This window comes from Ceratotherium simum, chromosome X (genome assembly GCF_057802395.1).
Source record: "Ceratotherium simum simum isolate JZ-2026a chromosome X, ASM5780239v1, whole genome shotgun sequence".
Classification (NCBI taxonomy): domain Eukaryota; kingdom Metazoa; phylum Chordata; class Mammalia; order Perissodactyla; family Rhinocerotidae; genus Ceratotherium; species Ceratotherium simum.
Genome location: NC_141940.1, coordinates 72,291,437 through 72,313,089, shown reverse-complemented (window position 1 = coordinate 72,313,089; position 21,653 = coordinate 72,291,437). Strand labels below are relative to the sequence as shown.

General features: G+C 37.9%; 1 protein-coding gene across 8 annotated transcripts in view; it reads right to left on the bottom strand.

Moving 5' to 3' along the window:
* Window positions 1-21,653, bottom strand: part of HDAC8 (histone deacetylase 8) — a 236,281-nt gene that overhangs the window by 167,006 nt on the left and 47,622 nt on the right. For all 8 annotated transcript variants that reach the window (XM_087426788.1, XM_087426793.1, XM_087426789.1 and 5 more), the window contains exons 5-7: window positions 9,288-9,400; window positions 4,862-4,939; window positions 4,153-4,261 (exon numbers count right to left, since the gene is read on the bottom strand). In XM_087426788.1, the coding sequence (XP_087282914.1) occupies window positions 4,153-4,261; window positions 4,862-4,939; window positions 9,288-9,400 (300 nt within the window). The remainder of the gene's footprint in view (window positions 1-4,152; window positions 4,262-4,861; window positions 4,940-9,287; window positions 9,401-21,653) is intronic.

The following is a 21,653-nucleotide window of genomic DNA, read 5'->3' as shown; positions in this document are numbered from 1 at the left end:
TCTGCTTTGAACCACGGTTTGCAGGTTCAGATCCCAGGTGCGTACCGACGCATCACTTGTCAAGCCATGCTGTGGCAGCATCCCATATAAAGTAGAGGAAGATGGGCATGGATGTTAGCCCAGGGCTGATCTTCCTTAGCAAAAAGAGGAGGATTGGCATCAGATATTAGCTCAGGGCTAATCTTCCTCACAAAAAAAAATTAAATAAAAAAAATAAGAAAGACACCAACAAACCCAGCTTATTGAAATTCTGTCTCTCAGGCCACATTCTCAAACATTTGTTTTTCCATTTCTAAGTGAATTGCCTTCCTCCCCTCTCAAATCCCACCCCCCCACCCCCAACATCCTCCTTTGTCTTTACCTGAAGATAGTATTTAAGATGAGAACCTCTGCCATTTTGGCGAGTTACCCAGTTTTTCCTGGGTCTCTCCCACGTATACATGTTATTAAACTTGGTTTTATTTTCTCCTGCTAAGCTGCCATTTTAATTATTTGGCCAGCCATAAGAACCTTAAGGGAAAGGGCAAGGGGGTATTCTCCCTTCTGGCCCAACACTATCTCACATTGCGTTCAAATACAATTAGAGAAGCAAACGGGTTAAACATAGGCAGAGCAGTATTTCCTCTTTCAGATGACATAGCTTGGGAACTAGCTAACCCTCCCTTTGGCAAAACATCCTTCCTCCCCCATCAAACTTTGCGTGTATGTGTGCATGTGGCTGAGGAGGGGGGGTGGGCCTTTATGTAAATCAAGAATATAATATACCTCTATCACCTCTATACTAGGTCCACAGCTTCTATTTGAAGGAGGAGATATGCTTATAAGAACAATGATGATTTTCCTTTATGATAGTTGAAATAGGGCTTTACTTATAATACCAACTCTAGTAGCTCCCATGAAAATTACAGGAAGCTTTTGGGATTCAGTGACCCTTGCCCTTTTAAATTAGTATTGAATGACCTAGGGAGCTCTCACTGTGAACTTGTCTTTTACATAAAATGGAACCCAAGGTCTTTTGGTGTTGAAAACATTCATGTAATGATTCCATATCTGGTCTACTAAAAAAAGAAACCCTCAGCCATTTTTTTTTAATAAAGAGGGTATGTTCAATCTTAAGATGAAACCTTTAAGTTCCTGCCTGACTAGTTGGCAAAGTCAAAACAGCTATAGCAGAGGAAAAAGAGGAAAGAAGGAAGGAAGGTAGGAAGGAAGGAAGGAAAGAAGAAAGGAAGGTAGGAAGGAAAGAAGGAAGGAAAAGAAAAAGAACTCATGAACCCCACAGGGAGAGGCAGTTCAGGAGCAAACTAGAAATTGAGAGCCAAATGAAAATTAGAGCATCTTGTAAGTGAACCAGCAATAAGAGGTCCTTTATTTATCACAGGTAAGGAGTGAGCCAGAAAACCAGTGGGCTCATGGAACCAAAATGATAAAAAGGAGATAGCAGATACACTGAATGACTTTTTTACATGAGTAAGCCATTCCATACATATCTTTTGGGGTAGGCAGATGGGTCAGAGGACATAATGGCAAATGTGCAAGAGACTGGTTCCACGCAACAAACTAGAAGTAGTCAAAAGCATAATGACTGGGACTAAGTGATATGGTTACCAGGGCTGACCCTCTTCAAAATTATTTAGTTTGCAAAGATTTTTTTTTGAGGAAGATTCACCCTGAGCTAACATCTGTTGCCAATCTTCCTCTTTTTTTTCGCTTGAGGAAGATTAGCCCTGAGCTAACATCTGTGCCAGTCTTCCTCTATTTTGTATGTGGGTCACCACCACAGCATGGCTGCCATCGAGTGGTGTAGGTCCACACCTGGGAACCGAACCCTGGGCCACCGAAGAGGAGCATGCCGAGCTTAACCACTAGGCCACAGGGCCAGTGCCAAGATTGTTTTGTTTTTTGTACCCCTCTCCCTCTACTGCTCCACTACCCAATTCCTGCTCCTCTGAATACTCAGGGTGCTCATGTTCTAACCCTTTCAAAATCTGCTGTCAAGAAAAGCTCTGTGAAACCATATATCTATGGCAGAGTGAGGGTGAGGAGGAGAGGTTGTGCCAAAATTCCATTTTAAGGCCTATGTCTAATTGTAGAATAAAAGTACGTTTCCTGTGAAAGGAATTTCAGATATTAGTCCAACAGATGGGAGAGATGTTTGAGTCAGGAGACCTTCCTGGCACCCTTAGAATCAGAGGTGCCTTCATGTAATGCCCTGATCAGACTTGACTTCTGAAAGAAATCAAAGGGAAAAATTATTGTACCTCTAATGAAAACCTGGAACCTGTTATTCTGGATGATCACTGTGTGGATTGCTGGCGTGGCTCCACCAGCAAAAGAGGACCTGGGAACTGTAAACTGATGAGGGTCTGGTACTTTAGCAGGCAAGCTGGAAGAATCTTTAATAAATGCTGGTCTCCTATACACTGGGGTGGGGGTGGCAATATGGTTTCTGTAATGGGAAATCATGTGTGATCTTCCATGGATCTTTTCTTGGGGCTAACCTCACTTTAAAAATGCTTCTAATTATGTTTGATACCAAGGCTATTTTTAAACATGAATTACCATGGGATTTAAAATATTTTTTTATCATATAGTAGGAACTGGTTTAGAGAGAGAGAAAAAAAGAAAATAGAGGGGACAAACAGATGTTTATCTGACTCAAGAAGGGTAAGCTGTAGACTTCCTTGGGGGTAGGCACTGGGAAATCCTCAAGTCTGCAGATGATACCCAGCTTTTCCAGGCTGTGAAAAGCCAAGTTGATGAGGGATAAAGGAAGATCTCAGGAGGTTTTATGATTGGCAGATGAGCTTTACTAGGGGCATGTGTAAGGTAATCCATTTAGAGAGGGCCAGATATCACAAACTACACTTGCAGGATGATGGGTGCTGACCTTTCAATTAAGACCCAGGAAAGAGCTCTAGGAAACCCTGTGGACAGAGCACTGGAGAGAACAACCTAGTTTCCTGCTATGGCAAAAAAAGGGCAACAAAATGTTGGGCACTGTCAAGAAGGGGATTAAAAGAAAAACAAAATAATTCTCCTTTTACACAGAACCACAGGACATCTTCATTGGTAAAGTTACATAAGCAGCTCTGATCTGCACATCTCAAGAAGGATAGAATAGAGCCTAAAGGGAACAAAGAAGGGCAATTAAAACCATCAATGGCAGGCTCCAGAAAAAAAGGCCTTTTCAGTCTGACAATACAGAGGTAGCCAGGGGACATGATCAAAATCATGAGGCTAGCTGCTGCATGATGACTTGGCTTGCCAAATCTCTTGAGCTAAGAGGCACCTTTGAAGCATAAAGTTTTTATTTTTTAATGCTTCTACTTTGTTTATACAACTGCCAGTGATGACGGCCAGTGCAGGCTCCTTTGGGAAGTCCCTGTTTCCACCGGAGGTTGGGAGAAATCTGAGCTGAATAGGGGAGGGATCAAAAGCACCTCCATCCCCATTACTTACCATAAGAATGTTGACTTGCTGACTTCTAGTCAGATTCACTTTCTCTACTGCCAATGTCAGCAGTGAATTTGTACCCAACCGATCTCAATTTTTACAAATATGAGTTTAGTGCCCCCCTTCTGTAGGGCTTTTCAGCCCCAGTGGTCTACACATTGGCACCAAACTGTCTGCCTACAAGTAGCCATAATTTAATCCTTAACCATAGTGTAAAAAGAACAGATTTCTGACTCCAATTTCAACACAACGGATAGAACTCAAAAACTTGTAATAAAGAACTCTCTAATATTCACATCGTGAATGGAAGCAGATCTCCTTAATGGAAAACCAAAACGGACCCTCCGAGGCTAATGAAACCACACACGTACAGATTTTAGCTAAAGAAGTAGCAGACAAGGGATTCCCCAGGACAGCCTAGAAGCTCTGCTCTTGGGATAGCCTTAATCATATGGGGTAGCAGGTAAGATCAAACTGAGAGTGTGGCTCTGGTCCAAGCACGCGGCTCTCCCAAATAGGAGATGGTTACCTGATCAAATAAAGCATAATGAGCTGTGTATAAAAGCTACGTGGGTATACAGTAGATCTTTTTTTCTTCAAATTTTTCCTTGAAAACAAGAATTCTCTGAGATTGGGGGCCATTTCATCCTATAGAAATGTGATCCACTTGTTACTGGCTCAGCATTACTGCCATACCTTTCACAGATGTGGTAATACTTCTCATCCTGTATGCCATCCTGAATGGGCACATTTACACTGTAGTACCGTCCCTTCCCTAGGCCAACATCAGACACATCACCTGTTCCTGTAAAAGAGAGGAAGACTATAAACAGTCTTAAGAACATGAGAATTAGAAAACTTGAAGGATTCTCTGATAGGAATTCAGAAGACCAAAAGGTCAATTAGGAGAACAATCTTGAATTAGTGATGGTTTCTAAGGGAATTAAATTAAGAAAAATAATATGGAGAAGTAACTGCTGTAAACAATGTTGGGGAAGCAGGAAAACCATAAGAAAATGGAAAAATCTTAGTTTCCATTTTGCTGGATCAAAAGAAAAAAGAAGAGATTAACTCCTTTGTTTGGCTTTTCATACGTCTTAGATTGACATAATAGTAATCTATCAGTGCAATTATCAGGATGTTAGGAGTTACACAGGGTATCTGACAGTACAGTAAGTGTAAATGAGCTGTATGTTGACAGTCCATAAAAATCATCTGGAAAAAAACCACTATTACATTCTTCTTATCATTGTCCCCTGAAATGACCTGTGTTAAAATTTTGCATAGAGTAGCACCAATAAGGTATTAACAGCATGGAACTATCCAAATATAAGATATAAGAAATGTCTAGAAGAACTGCAATATTTATTTCTCAAATGTAATACTGAGCATACAGATCACTTGCCTGGAAAAAATCCCGGGGAGAATTTGTGCAGAGACACTGTCATGACTTTGGAGGTGAAACTGAAGGCATCTTCTACACCTACCAGAGAAAGAAACAGCAGAAGAATCACTTCATATATGCAACTCTTGTTTTCAACAACTGAAACTCTAGAAAGCAGCTGTGGGAAGGAAGAGAGATGAGAAGGTAGCAATAATAAAGCTAACAAGCCGAGGAATAAAAGTAACAGAACCCTCTGGTCTTTGTTCTCTGTGATTATAGGTTGAAGTAGAACTTTGGCCCCAAGTGAAGTTTTGGGGTTCCTTTTCAAATTCATGGCAAATTATAACTGGGTTTCCCCTTTCCAAGCAATAGGATGTCTAGGCTCTCTTTGACAACCTGTTCTAAAAGGCGGGGAAGGGCTCATTCTCAGAATTAAGGCATTATCAACAGAGCTGAATAGAGGAAACTGGCACCATCCTGGAAGTTGTATGTTCTGTTTTGTTTCAGTGGTTCTAGTTAAACTCTTGGGATTTTTTCTCAAAGAAGTATAATGTGGCAACCCTTTGAAAAACATGACCAATACAAACATTAGGCATTATATACTGAAAATCTAATTATAAACTGCTTCTCTATGATATAGATTTGGTTATAAACGTAGTTCACCCAAAGTCCCGTGTGTAGTAAGTAGCTTATAGTACATCTTTCTGGCTAAAACACGGAAGGTTGAAAGTAGCCCTGGCCTTGTCCCTTAATAGAAGCTTTATAAGAGTTTTAAAGCCTGGAGACAGATGGGGGAAAAACTTTTCTAGAAAGGAGTCTCCTTTCCATTTAAACAGAGTCAGAAAATGAATAGAGGCCTGGGAGATAGAAGATGTAACACTTATCAGCTGCTTACGTACATAACACTTATTCAGAAAAACACAGTGCCCACTTCCACACCTTTCCTCCCAGAATCACACATTATCATACTACACTCAGATGACCCATCTATAAAATGGAAGGACTACTAGCAAAATCATGTACTATCCTCTTTCATACTTCAAATAAAAAAGCTGTCTCTGTTTACTTAATGCTTTCAGTCTTCATTAGAGGCCAACAGAGACCTTAAAAAAATCTTAACTCTATTTGTATATCACAGGTATGTCTGAATTTCCCAAGCCTTATGTTTTGCCCTAGGGAGGCAGTTAAAACCAGTTAAAGGCTTCAGGCACAAAGCACTAAGTAAACAAATTAAAATAAAACAAAATAAATAAAAAGAGCATTTTAACTTAGAAACTGAAGTATAAACAAGGATAATTCATGAAAATCCTGATTATTTATCCATCCAGAAAGGTGGTACCAATTTACACTTCTATAAATGGTGTATGAGACTTCCCAGTTTCTCATACCCTGACTAGCATGGATTATTATTGTATTTAACCTTAGGCAGAGAGAATGCTCTTGTTCTAATTTGCATTTCTCTGAATATTAGGGTATTGAGCACCTTTTCATATGTCTAGTAGTCATTTGTATCTCTTCTCATTGGAAATTCCATTAGGCATTGTTAGAAAATCGTACTTTAAAAAAGGACATAGTTAGGGCCGGCCCCGTGGCTTAGCGGTTAAGTGTGCGCGCTCTGCTGCTGGCGGCCTGGGTTCGGATCCCGGGCGCGCACCGACGCACTGCTTCTCCGGCCATGCTGAGGCCGCGTCCCACATACAGCAACTAGCAGGATGTGCAACTATGACATACAACTATCTACTGGGGCTTTGGGGGGAAAAAAAGGAGGAGGATTAGCAATAGATGTTAGCTCAGAGCTGGTCTTCCTCAGCAAAAAGAGGAGGATTAGCATGGATGTTAGCTCAGGGCTGATCTTCCTCACAAAAAAGAAAAAAAAGGACATAGTTAGATAGGTGGAGGGTATAGGGCTTGGTGTGAAAGAGAAGTGTGGTTAGGTAGACGCAAGAAGGTGAGGATAGGGTAGGAACGCTAGTGAAGCCACCACAGGATACTAGTTATGGAAGCATGGGAGATTTAAAATAAACCAAATGTGTAAGAGTTTGGAGGTGGGGCAGGGGTCACTGGAAGGGAGGTGCTGAAGAGGGGAAATAAACTGAAATGAAACACACCATAAAAGTTGCCTAAAACAGGAAACTCTAAATGGTATAGAAATAACATTGCAAATGGAAAGAATGGTTTCAGGTGACAGTCTTATTTCATTCTTATGTGGTTCAACAGAGTTGATTCTATTCTTGCACTCTGATACTAATAGTTTGAATTTCATAATCATTCATTCATTCAACAAATATTTTACTGAACCACTACTATATGCATAGTTCCGTTTGTTCAAGCCATTGTGCAGGACAGAAAGAAGTAAACAACTTGATCTCTGCTCTGGAGGAACTGAAATGTTGTATGGGAGAGGAAGACATAGGCACATTAAAGAAGTTACTAACAATACAAGACAATATATACTTAAATATCAAAGTCAGTGATATAAATAATACAGGACTTGAGCAGAGAGAGAGAACACTTGGGCTGGAGTGCTCAGGGCAAATCTGCTACTGTTTGAACATAAACTCCTGGGTAGAACTTGGAGAAGCAAAAGGTGAGGAGAAAGCAAAACTAAGTTAGGGAAAAGTGAGGCAAAGTCGGGGAGGTGGGAACAGTGAGACATGTCTGGGGATCACTGAGTAGAGTAGCCTGGACAGCAAGTAGTGAGAGAGATGGCTGGAGAGAGGTGAGGCCTCTGAAGTAAACCTCAAAAGACAGGGTAGAGTGTGGACTTTACCTTGAAGACCACTGTTTTTCAAAGTGTGGCCTATGCAACAACCGGGGTGTTGTTAACACGTAGATTACCAGGTTCCACACCAGACCTACTAAATCTGAATATCTGGTGGATGCGGCTCACGAATCTGCATTTTAAAACAAGCTTCCCCAGGTTATCATGATACATATATAAGTTTGAGAACCATTGCTATAGGCCAAGGGTTAGCAAACCAAGTGGCTACATAGTAAATATTTTAGGCTTTGCAAACTACATGGTCTCTATTGCATTTTTTTTCTTTACAACCTTGTAAAAATGTAAAAATCTTTCTTAGTTCACTGGCCATACAAAAATAAGCTGTGGGCCAAATGTTACCCTTGTTATAGGCAATAAGGAACCTATGAATGTTTTTGAGCAAGGTGGTGTTTTGCATTGGCTAAGTATTCTGATATTCAGTGGACATGGTTCTCAAAGTAGTATGTTGGTTGTTTTAACCCTTTTCTATTCTCTCTACTACCTTTAATTTTCTGTCACCATTCCATGGTAGCATCCATGTAGGTGAACTCCCTGGGGAGGTTTCCCCCACAACTTCTTCCTTCTTTTTCTGTTTTGGCAGCAGAGCTGACCCTAGCCTCTATCATATACTATTCTTTTCCCCTCTTATGCCTTGATTATGTTAGTCAGTCTCCAAAAATCCCTGGAAACAGGGAAGCAGCAATCGCTGATGTGGGGGAGGGGAGGGAATATCCTCAACTAATTTTACTCGATAAGTGTTCCTAGATTAATGGAAATATGTGTCACATACAGGATTTAGTAAGAAACAATGTGCGTACTGTCACTGAAGCTCTACGTTCTAGATGGAAAGTACATAGGAGGGCCGAATACATCCTTTCAGTGAAGTCTTCTAAGAGGGGATTAATGGGGTTAAGGCAAATTGTTAAAGATTCTGCTGCTATTAAAAGTCAGAGAAGATGTCCTGGATTTGTGCAGGACTAAATATTTTAGTAATATAAAAGAAGTGGCACAGATTCTGATTGCTACATGAGTTGGTATCCCTACTGGTGAAAAATTCAGAATGTTAGTCCATCATGCACCCATTCTATCTTGAGAGAAGCATCCAAACTGCCAGCTCTAATTGCAGATTTCACTTAGAACCTATGGAAGTGGCCTGAGGGAGGTTACTGAGCACTGGAGTAAACACTAGGTAAAATTTCTACTTTTTAAGATTCTCTAACTGGAGAGCTCTACTACTGGAGGAGAGGGGAGGAGAAATTATAGGAACTTGATATATATATATATATATATTTTTTTTTTGGTAAGGAAGATTGTCACTGAGCTAACATTTGTGCCAATCTTCCTCTATTTTGTATGTGGGATGCCACCACAGCATGGCTTGATGAGCAGTGTGTAGGTCCGTGCCTGGGATCCGGGTGAACCCCGGGATGCCGAAGTGGATCACACAAACTTAACCACTACGCCACTGGCCCAGCCCCCAGAACCTGGCATTTTAAAATGGCTTGGTCAGCAAAGGAGGAATTGCATCAATTAGAAGAATCTCTACTCTACCTACTTTAGGATTCTCAATTAGGAAAATTTCAATGGCAACAGGCATTTCTCCTCTTACCAATTGCCTAGAAGCAGCTTTAGTGATAAAAATCTGCTGTCCTAGCAGCGAAGCACCTTTGAAAATGAAGGGCTTACCATCTCCATGGTGCAGATCCAAATCCACATAGAGGATACGGTCAAATTTCCGTCGCAATTGTAATATTCCCAGGACAGCATCATTGAGATAACAAAAACCAGATGCTTCATCTCTGCAAAAAAACAAGTTGCTACAGCCAACAGCCAAAAGCAATCCAAGGGAGTCTTTACAGCCAAGGATCTAACCCTTGAGATCTCTTCTCTTACAATTCCCTCTTCTTTTAAGAAAAACAAAAATCTACCTACAAAGATTATATAGTAAATGGCCCAGAATGATCAGGGAATGAAGTGTTTTGATCAAGTAAATATTCAAGTCGATTGGTAACATTTTCCATTCAGGATCCCAGATTTTCAAAGAATTAGAATATTATAACTATATTGAACAAAACTGAACCTTTCTCTAATGATTCAGGAAACATTTAAAAAAATTTGTAGGACCCCGGGGTCATCATGATGAACACTGATTATCACTTACAGGACTTTAAGTAAGCTAGAATCTAGAAGGGGCCTTAAAGACAATCTTGCTTAGCCAGATGTAGAAGATGTTAGAGCTTGGATTCTCTGTACTGACCCTATGACATAACTTAGAAGTTTTTTTTTTTGAGTAAGTCTTGGCACTTGTTGCTCATAAAAGCTGCGTGTAGAAAGTACAAACGCATAACCTCCTGGGCAGCATAATGTGGTTGCATTTCTGTACATGTAATTATTACAGTGGAGATTGAAGCAGCCTCTTCTGAAGTTATTTTGTTTCCTTCACTAAAATTGTCTTCATTGACTTCACTAATGTCCTTTAACTTTTTTGCTATTGATGATAACTGTGTCACTTTAACCTCTTGCCAACATTAACCTACTCTTTTATTACATTTCCAATAAGCGGTGTTGAGCAGATCTAAAAGAACATCCTTTATCATCAAAAGTGTATTGTAATTTATTTTAAAGGCCTCATTCTAAATGCTTCAGTTTCTTTTGCTTACACAGACACTTCAAACATCCAGCCCATTTTTTTTCTAAGTTCTCCCTGATATTTTACTTGAAACAGAATTCTGGCATTGCATGAGCATCATTTAAAATAGCATCTTTGCTATCATAAGATTGTAAGATCTTTCTAGTGCCTACACAAGGCATAAACTTCTTCATGAAATATCTTCCATAATCACGTTTTATATTCTGAACAATGCCCTGGTTCACAGGCTGAATCAATGAGACAGGTACACTGGCGAGCAGGAAGTTGGTAAAAATATCACTAGACATTGACTTTGCTTATGAAGGTGCTAGCAAAAGAATAGCTTGGTCTTAGGTATGCCACCAGGAAAAAAACAACTACAGAAAAAGATTTGTCCATCCATGAATTCTCTGTAAATAAGAGTTAAATATGGACTTTGAAAGCTCTTGGATGCTATTTTACAATTATGAAAAGCTTACATTTTATAAGTCTACTGTCTTAGCACAAGAAAAAAGAGATAATCTGTGTTTCTACTGAATATCAATAACTTTTGGGTAGGTGGGATGGAACATTAAGTGTTAGCCAAAAAGAGGACGAAGATGGGGAGGAGGAGAAATACAAAGCACTACAAGATGTACTTCCTTCCCTGGGAGAGCCTACAATTAAGTTAGGGAGACAAGTCATATGCACAGAAAAACAAAACCAAAAAACAAACCAAAAAGGCAAGCAGAAATAATATGGCATATAAAGGAGAATACAGAGAAATTCTATATACAAAATTGACAAAGCAGAGTCATCTCATTGATGATTAAACTTTATCTGAGCCCCATGCTTCTAGAAATCAGCGATGGTTAAGAAACCCCCTGTCCTTTTGTGTTCCAAGAAATGGTTAACCACAAAGGACAACACTGCCCTGGCATATTCCAAGGAAAGAACCATCTTCATGCTTCCTCATGACTCCCATAAGATTTGCAGATGACTTCCTTGTTTACCTGCCTCTATAAAACTCCTGGCCAGTGCTCGCTTCGGCAGCACATATACTAAAATTGAAATTCCTGGCCACCCTTCCTTTTCTTTGAGATGTTTCTCATTAATGGACATTCTCCCTATGGTAATAGCCTGAATAATAATAATAGTAATAGTAATAATAATAATAATAATGTCTGTAATTCAGAAAGGCCTTTGTGACTATGTAATATTTTCCTAAATTAAAGGAGCTCTCTTCTCATTGGTTCATAGAAATAAATAAGTGCTTAGATAAATAGAATATTCCTAAAATTCCCAGAAAATTGAACTTTCAAGACTTGTAATGTGCTAAAAAAGTATTCCTATAAAAACAAACTCAAATGTTTTAAGAATTCAAGTTTGCATAACTTAGGTAAATCTTTGGCAAACAAGACTAATTTAATAACTTTTGTTTATTAGAAACAACTATGTCTTTTCTATTTTATCAGTTTTAAGTATAACATACATCTAGATTTTTATTCTACTTAGGCATATTCTTCCTAAATTTATACAGGTTTACTGATTGAATGAGCTAACATTACTTCTACCAAATGTTTGAGATTATGACAAATGTAAATTTGTTTAACCAAACTGAGCCATCATTTTGACAAACTTTATTTCAACAGTAATTATGTTTTGTATGTCAGTTTGAAGATAATTTACAAGATCTTTAGGTAACTGAAAACTTTAGGCTAATACTAAATTGAATTAATTAATGGATATTCATTAGATACCTAGATCATTTCTAAGTTAGAGAATGCATTCATTACTAAGCATAATTTTGGGTTTACATGTTTTTGCTTATTTTTACATGCTACAGAGAGGCCAATGTATTTGGGTCTGTTAATGAACATGTTCTTTTTTGCCACTTAGAGAAGTTGTACTATAAGGGATGTGTATGGATATAGAAAGTGGTAGAAGGTTCACAGAAAAGGAATTTTATTTGTTGAGGTCAAAGTTGGCTAAGGTTTGATGGGCTTATTTGTAAGATTTCCAAAAAGAACTCTTGTATCAAATATTATACTGATGTAAAACTAGAATTTGGCTCTCTGTTAAAATGACAAGTTTTTTTGATTATTGGTCTTCTCTTAATAACAAGTTGTAAAGGTTTTGCTTTACCATTTAAATAATCTTTCTCAATAACAAAGATTCTGTGTTTTACCAGAATAACCTTCTGTGGTTTATGTTGACTTTATTATGTCTTCGATTATTTAAGAAAGCAAAGTTTTCTCACTTAGGAAAGAGATGAGATTCTTTACAATCATATTACCTCTTATGTTTACTTTTAAAATCTTTTATTGTCATTTTGGTGAAATAGAGAACCAAGTATTGTTTTTCAGTAATCCACCATCCTATTTTAATTGAGTCCCAGATGGCCCCTGGAAAATCACGAAGCATTTGTTCTTTCACCTTATAAAAAGAGAGGTGCTAGAAATAATTAGGTTTAATTGATATATTACTACTGCTGAGGCGCATGGGAAGACTTGCCAAATCAGAAGAGGTGCTCAGCCTCCTCTAGGTTAAATTGGTATAGGCAAAACGTTAATATAAATATTTCAGAAATTGCATGCTGTATACGAAGTTCCTAGAGATTCATCAATGCCATGCTGGCCATGATATGTTTCTGTTTGTGAGTCCTGGTGCTGCTTTGCCAGATATTAGACAGCCACAGCACAGTGTTTTCAGTCATAATTTTTAAATTTTTAAAATGTTAACTTGGTCTCAACTTTGCTTCTTTATTTTGAATCTAGCATCTGCTAAGTCATTAGTTTTCAACTGGGGATTCACATCACTTACCTATGGAATTTTATTAACATATAGATGTTTGCGACCTACTCCAGTTTACTGTATCTCTTTACTAGATATTCTTGATATCTTCTGGGTATATTCTAAATATATGCTTGGTATACTCATAGTATATTATATAAAGATTATTAGGCTATTTTTGAGGATTTTGGTCTCTATAAAGATTATGTTCATCTATTTTAATAAATTAGATATAATACCCTCTCTTCTTTGAAAATAGGGTTAATCATTATGTTTATGGATATTTTGTCTAAAAACTTTCTTTGGATTGATTTTTATCTTGTTTTGCATGCCACAGAAATAACCACATGTCTTTGTCAGCTGAATTATTATGCTCATAATAAACTCTCATCAGATCTTTCTTTTGAAAATAATCAGTAGCAAGTTAACCACAGCTATTGTAAGTCTTTTGCCATCTACAGATAGTTTTTATTGTTTTAATCTGATGTGTCCCTGAAAGCACTTGCAATCAAGAACAAGCTAGAGTGCTTCATCTTGAACAAAGAAAGACTCTTTCAGAGCCCCATGGAAAAGGATTACGCCAAGTACTGTGGGGTACAGGCTTCTGATGGTATAGTTTAAACAACTTTGAGACCACACCACTGAACTGAGTCAGGATTAAGAACTGTAGTCGAGAAGCAGATGGGTTAATGAGACTGCTAATGCAAGGCTGAGTGGGACAAGAACTAATTACATAGACCTGAATGAACTGATGAGGGATGATTGTGGGTTTTGTTTAGAATATTGCTGATGTTTTAATGTTCTATTTTCTGGATATATATCTATAACTCATAATAATTTAGTAAACCATGCCTTTGTAAACAGAAATAAAACATTCATAAATGATATCTTATTCCCCCTGCCTGAGCTCTACAGGATTCAGAAACTCTTATGAAGTATTCTTATTTCATAGCAATATAATTATCTGCATAGGTTCAATAAGAATCTGTCTGTTCTACTTGTTATCAGGAAGTGATTAGAAACATTGGTTATGTAATCAAGGCCTTGCCTGGAATGTCATATTTGTGATGATGCTCATTGAATCAGATACGATTAGACACTTTTAAGGAAATAAGGTTGACTTTATTGAGCCAATGCATACAAAGCGCTCTTGGGAAAACTGGCCAGGTACCTGGCTTACATGGTTCCCAGCCTTACAAGTGAGTAAGGAAGGTTACTTCCCGGCAGGCCCTGGAACTTGAGGATATTTTGTGGACCCCAAGAAGAGAAGAATTCTCCCAAATTTATACGTACTGCAGGTAAAATCTTCTTATCTTGGCTTCCTAGCCTTAATAGGCTTTTAAAATTTCAAAGTGAGATTTCATATGAAAACTTCCAGCAAAGCAAGCTTAAGAATGTCTGTATGGTAAATTACCATTCTTGCTGCACCTATGTAAATAATCAGGCTAAATCTAATGAGACGTAACTTTTATTTTTAATTTTTTTATTGAGGTAAAATTCATATAATATCAAAATAACCATTTTACGGCACATAATTCAGTAGCATTTAATACATTCATAATATTATGCAACCTCCACCTTAATCTAGTTCCAAAACATTTTCACAGCTCAAAAGAAAACCCTGCACTAATTAAGCAGTCATTCCCCATTCCTCCCTTCTCCTAGCCACTGACAACTACCAATCTGCATTCTGTCTATGGATTTACCTATTCTGGATATTTCATATAAGTGGCATCATACAATATGCGATCTTTTGTGTCTGGCTTCTTTCACTTAGCCTAATGTTTTCAAGGTTCATCCATGTTGTAGCATGTATCAGTACTTAATTTCTTTTTATAGCTGAATAATATTTCACTGTATATATATACCACATTTATACAATCATCCATTGATGGACATTTGGGTTGTTTCCACCTTTTTGCTATTGTGAATAGTGCTGTTATGAGTACTTGTGTACAAGTACAGCCATGCATTGCTTACGATGGGGACGCATTCTGAGAAATGTGTCATTACGTGATTTTGTCATTGTGCGAGCATCACAGAGTGTACTTACACAAACCTAGATGGTACAGCCTACTACACACCTAGGCTATATGGTACTAATCTTATGGGACCACTGTCATATAGGCAGTCTGTTATTGACTGAAATGTCCTTATGTGGTGCATGACTGTATTTGTTTGAGCGCCTGTTTTCAATTCTTTTGGATATATACTTAGGATGGAATTGCTAGGACATATGGTAATTCAATGTTTAACTTTTGAGGAACCACCAAGCAGTTTTTTACAGTGGCTGCACCATTTTACATTCCTACCAGCAATGGGTTCCAATTTCTCCACTTCCTCACCAACATTTGTCATTTTCTGTGTTTTTCTTTTTTTTTTTTTAATTCTAGCCATTCTAATGGGTGTGAAGTGGTGTCTCACTGAGGATTTAATTTGCATTTCCCTGATGACTAATGATTTCAAACATCATTTTCTGTGCTTGTTAGCCATTTGTATATCTTCTTTGGAGAAATATCTATTCAAGTCCTTTGCCCACTTTTAAATTGGGTTGTTTGTCTTTTTGTTGTGAGTTGTATGAGTTCTTTATATATTCTGAATACCAGATCCTTATCAGATATATGATTTGCAAATATTTTCTTCCATTCTGTAGGTTGTCTTTTCACTTTATTGATAATTTCCTTTGATATACAAAAGTTTTTAATTTTGATGATCTCCAATTTATTTAATTATTTTTTGTTGCTTGTGAGACCAACCTTATTTTGAGTTCAAGAATAATCTTTCTTTGAGATTATTTTTGATCAAAAGAGGGGGTGACTGTATAGAGAAATTTTGTGTTTCAAAGGAAAACTCTGCCTCATCTATAGCACACTATTCCAGGTTATCAGAATCTAGTTATTGTCTTTGAGCTATTTTGCACCTCTTTATAAATTGCAGGTTACTGATGAGTATGCAAACTTTGTCTTGTGTCGTAGAGATATAACTGACTTCCTCCCTCACGTGGAAAAACCAGTTTTGGTACCTATTTGGGAATCAGACGGGATCCTGTTACGTTACTCAAATTGTTGATCCTTACCAAATTCTCAATTCTCCTAGTTTTCTTCATTATCTGGGTAATATACTCTAAACTAACTTTTCCAATTTTTCTTCCTCTCGCCTGACTTGGAGTCACCAAGAACCAAAACCTGACTGTCCAAATCCCTATTGGGACCCTATGTTGCCTTACAGCTTGCTCTCTTCTCTGGAACATGAAGCAGTTCTGCAAGCTAAAGTTCAATGACATGGCATAAACCTGGAAGAACTCATCACCACAGCAGACCATGCATAACTGGAATTCTTCTTGAACAAGCTGCTGCCTAGACAACTAAGGAAGTCTGGAGAAATGCTTGCGTCATGCACATCTTTACATGAGAGATAACCTAGACTACGGACAATGTCACCAAGAGCACTGATATTCTGGAAGATGGAAAGATTTCCTCCACTAATGTCTTAGAATCCACTTGACTGGTTACCTTCAGGGTTCAATTCTTGGCTCTTTTCTATAATATAACCTTTCATTTTAATATTTGTTTTTTTTTTTCATTTTAGTCTTCCCTCTCTTAAGATGCCTGATCTCCAAGACCCTAAAAACAACTTACTTTTGCCACCACCTCTCAACAGATGGTTCAACTGGTTTTAGAGGAAAAACACCAAGAGTCTTCAAGAGACTATTTCTTCGACCCTGCTTCACCCTACTCAGGAGGTTTATGATCATCTTTGAGTTGCTCAGCGATGAATGATGTTTGTCTTGAACAAAAGGGGAAAATAACGTTGAAGTTTATCTGAGCCTGTGCTCTCCAAAAAGCAGTGATGGTTAAGAAACCCCTCCCTTTTGTTTTTCAGGAAAAGGCTAACTGCAAGGGACTATCCTACCCTGGCATATTATTCTGAGATAAGACCCATCTCCATTTTTCCTAATGACTCCCATAAGACTCATGGATGACTTCCTTGTTTATCTGCCTTTGTAAAGCCCCAGGACCCCTTCCTTCTCTTTGAGATATTCCTCATCAATAAATGTTCTCCCTATTTCAATAGCTGAATAAAATAATTTCCTCAATTGCCCAGTGCATTTTGTCTTTCACATCATCAACACAAATGTATTCAGAGGATAGACCAGGTTCAACAAACACATTTCTGACAACTTTGAGAAATGCATCTACAGCTTTGTGGTTAGGCAATTTTTTTTCTTTACCAGAAACATCTAGCTTCTTAAATGTCCTGGTGAACTATAAACCACAAAGTCAATCTTGAAGAAAAAGCACAGGGCTCAGTTGACTGCATTTGCTCATATGCATTTGCTGTTTTTATGTCCATCAGGCCAGAGACCAGAGATTCTTGGCTCAAGACATCAAGACATTTATGTAAAACATCAGGTGGCTAACTCATGCAGGCAGAGCCAGATACCTGCACAGTTCAACAGCTTAATTGTTACTGGCAAAGATTTTGCAACAATCATCTTACTTTTTTTTTAGTCCTGGTATCAAAAGTCAGCATTATAGATTTCCAGTGTTTTCTTATTTGGATCTGCCTAAGACTTGATCAGATATCTATGTTCTTTTAGTGTTAGCATAACTCATAATTCTTTACTTTCCTTATAGCTATTTTGGAACCAGCTAGTAGTATAGTTGGGCTTTTCTCTGTTTTGGGCATATAATAAAAATAATAGCCAACATTTATTGAGTGATTACCCTGTGCCAGGAACTATACTAGATGCTTTCAATATGTTAATCAATTTTCACAACAAACCTGTGAGGTAGGTACTATTATTATTTCCATTTTACAAATGAGAAAACTAAAACATAGGGAGATTAAGTAACTTGTCTAAGGTCACACTGTTAGGAAGTAGCTGATCTTGACTTTGAGTTTAAGCAGTCTGGCTCCTCAGCCCACAAGATAAATCACTTTGCTAAACAGTTCTGATGTCATTCTATCAACATCTATTGCTTTTTCTCTTCCTCATAATTTCCTCCACTTCTCCTTCATGTCTATGCCCCTTTCACCATTTTAATTTTGTAATGTTGGTGAAATTAGTCTATTTTGTCACTTTTCTCTCACCTCTTCACTTGTCTTTCTCCATTTACCACTTTACTACTTTTTCTGTTTGCCTCTATCCCCTTTGCTATTTTCTGATTTGGATTTAAGAGCTTTTTGGTTAAAAAATGAACCACCACAGACCCTTCTAGTAGCAACTTTTCTCTCCAGATTTCTCCTACAATAACCCACCAAACTTTAATCATTTCAACTTTTAGGTTCTTTGGACTTGGGATAAATGGGTTTTTAAAATCCCCCCAAAAGGCAAGTAAATGACCAAGGGCCATATTTGCACAAATTGACTTTGCAGCGGTCCTTTCTTCCACAAACCCAATTTAGCTACTGACCTAGCACCTTTGGATTTAGAATTTATACAGGAATATGTGTGAAAAAGGATTAGGTCAAGAAGGCCCTACTTGCTAACAGAAACAAATCCATTAACTGTGTGACAAAACTGAAAATGTTATTCAGGAAATAAAATAAATGTGACAGCAACATAATTCTACATAGTTCTCACTCTCTCCACACCATTTGGCATGATAAGCAGTCACTATTGAAGCAAAATGAAAGCTTGGGAGAGTAGGAATAAGGTAATATTTTCCTGAAAATGAATCAAGAAAACTGACTATGAATTCATTATGGTGAAAAGTGCCGGAAGGCCACTTTTAGAATCCACGGACCATATTTACCTTTGGATAATTATATCATCCAAAGTAAACTAATGGAAAAAGTGTAAAGCAGTTCTATTTACCACCAAGAATCCTAGATAGGTTATAAACAGAACCTAACATTTGCACTACGGAAGAGTCAAAGTGGTGAGTGAGTCTCTGAAAATTGCTGTAATATTCATTTGGCTAGGGAATCAATTGAATAGACAGGTCACGATAAACTAAATTCACTTGTTGTTTCCTTTCAACGTGCAAGGTCTCATTTTTCTGGATCTAAGCTTCTTTAGCACATTTTTCTCAGATGACATAGGTAGAATTTTCCTGCTTTAAAATACGTTTTTATTCAGTCAAGTATAGATTAGCAAATCAGAGTCTTCACTTGGATAGTAAATTTTTCTTTTATATACTCTGCTTTTAGGGAAGGAAGTAAATGAGAAGAAACCAAACAAGTTTCCAAAAGCAATTTCCCAGTGTGTACCCCAGGTTCAGCCCAGATTTAGTCAATATCCACTGTCTCCAATGATCTTATCCAATTAGAATCTAGAGTGCAGAAACACTGTGTAACTCTAAGTGATAGCAGCAAGATTCAATCAGGTCCAGTCTACTGTACTTACTAAGGCAGAAATATATAGATAGATTTTTTAAAAGAGGTTGAAGAATATGTATAAAACACACAAAAAAAGTCTGTCTGGTGTAACTGTCCTCTAAACCAGAAAATTCAGTTAACCAGAATATTCCATCCCTGAGCATTCTGGTTAATCAAAATATCACTTTTTAGTTTCAGCTCTCATTTCATGAACTTAAAAGCCTCAATGGTTTAGACATCAATATTGGGTTGAGGAATTAAATGTACTCTCTTCCTCCATAAGAAAAATAACATTTTAGGTATAATTAATGGAAATTGTGCCTGTTAACCTTTCTAGTTAAATAGAAAAAAACACAGAAGCACTGGCAAAGCAACTGCCCCAGGCTTAATATATATGTATTTTTATTTCTGCACCTGGTCCTGGCACACAAGATGAGTGTCTTAAGAGCCAAAGACTTTATGTGCCTGCATCCCCAACCTACCTAATAGACCTCATTACATTGGCTGGTGTTTATATTAGGTGTGGATAGGAGGAAGCCATTGTGTTCACTGATCACAACCTCTGCCAAATCAGGAGAGAGAGAAGAGTGCTTGGTTTAAATATGCAGAGAATGTTTTCAGACTTTCTGGCTTCTACTGATGCAAATCTAGGGTAATTTTTGACGTACAAGAAAAACATACGGATGCTCCTCAAATATCCTTTTGGCCATAGGATTAAGTCCTTCTATAAAGTTTGACCACATAGTACTGAAATTGTTCAAAACTTGGATTCAAAACACCTACAGTGCTGTCATATCTACATTAATTAAAATACCAGAAAGACAGAATATAAAATTTTGAGCATTCTTTTTACACCTTTTCTGCAAATGACTAGCTAAATTCTAAAATATTATTCACAATTATAATATGCATACATTCTAACTCAACATCTTTCACCTCTAGATTGTGACTTCCTAGCAAAATTGTAATCATTTCTATTTTATACGAAGGGAACTTCCATGATTTACCTCTTATATTTACAAGGGGGTGTCATGCCCAGGAAATAAAGGGGCATTGCTGGCACTCATAGGTCTGGTTGAACAAGGCTTGGAATCTTTTTGGCTACCCCTAGAGAATGAGCCCTGAAATATAACATTACTAACTAGTCCCCAGTAGTACTGTGGCCTTCCTCTGATGCCTCAGTCTCAGGCAGTTTACCTAAGAGGGGACACTGTATGCAATCAACCTGCAGGTAGGTGCTGAGGACTCATTCTGTGCTCTGTCTCTACTGTAGTAGGGGTTGTGGACAACACAAGATGTCCTTGACTCTGCCTGATTGAGTTGAATTGAGCTGTAAGAAAAGACTAATACATATTTTAAAAAATACATAAGATGTGCAGGAGTAAGAGTTAAATTACACGGTGCTATGCTTGTCTCAGCTTCCAACCACCTAGCCCTAACCTGGAAGCTTTCTTCTAAGAGGCTCAGAGGACACATGATCTCATTTACTCTCATTAGCTCCACGTGAAGTAGGGGAAGAAATGGCTATTCATTTTTTAAAGTTGAGAAACAAAAATGATTTACATCCCAGGGTACTTAAAGAATTGGCTGCGTACCGCAGAGCCTCTAGCGGTCCTGTATTCCTCCCACTATTCCCTCCTCTAGCGCACATTTTACACTGCTCGTTATAACTTTCTAAAGCACAATTCTGACAATATCACTACTCTGCTTAAAAACCCCTCAATGAGTCCCCATGCAGACCAGAAAAAATATCCTTTCTTTAGCATAGTACACAAGGCCCTTCATAATTTTGTCCCTGCCTATTTCTCAGGCCTCTTATCTCACCATTCCCCTCAAGTACCCACAACCTAACCACATCAAACTTTTCTCCCTATCCCAAACATAATATAGTCTTCAAGTCTCTGGGGCTTTGCCCATATGTAGTCTTGATGTAGAATGACTTCCATCTCCTCTGTCTGACAACCTCCTACCCATCCTTTAGGATCTAACTGTGAAGATGTTTCTGAAGTTTCACCTTCCCTTCCCAGGCACAGAAAGTTGATTCCTTTTTTGTGCTCCAGTAGTTTATTCAGACCTCTACCATAGTACTCATCAAACTGGCTTGCAATGATTACTTCCTGTACCTGCCTCCTCCACTAGACTATGAACTCTTTGAGAGCAAGGACTATATTTAATTCATCTTTACACCACAGTGCTTGGCACTTGGTAGGCTATTTAAAAAATTTTTTATTTTAAAGAACTTATAGGAATGATTAAATGTCTAGAGAATGGAGAAAAGGATTCATATTATTTACCTTGAATAAAAGAGAAAAATAACATTCAGATTA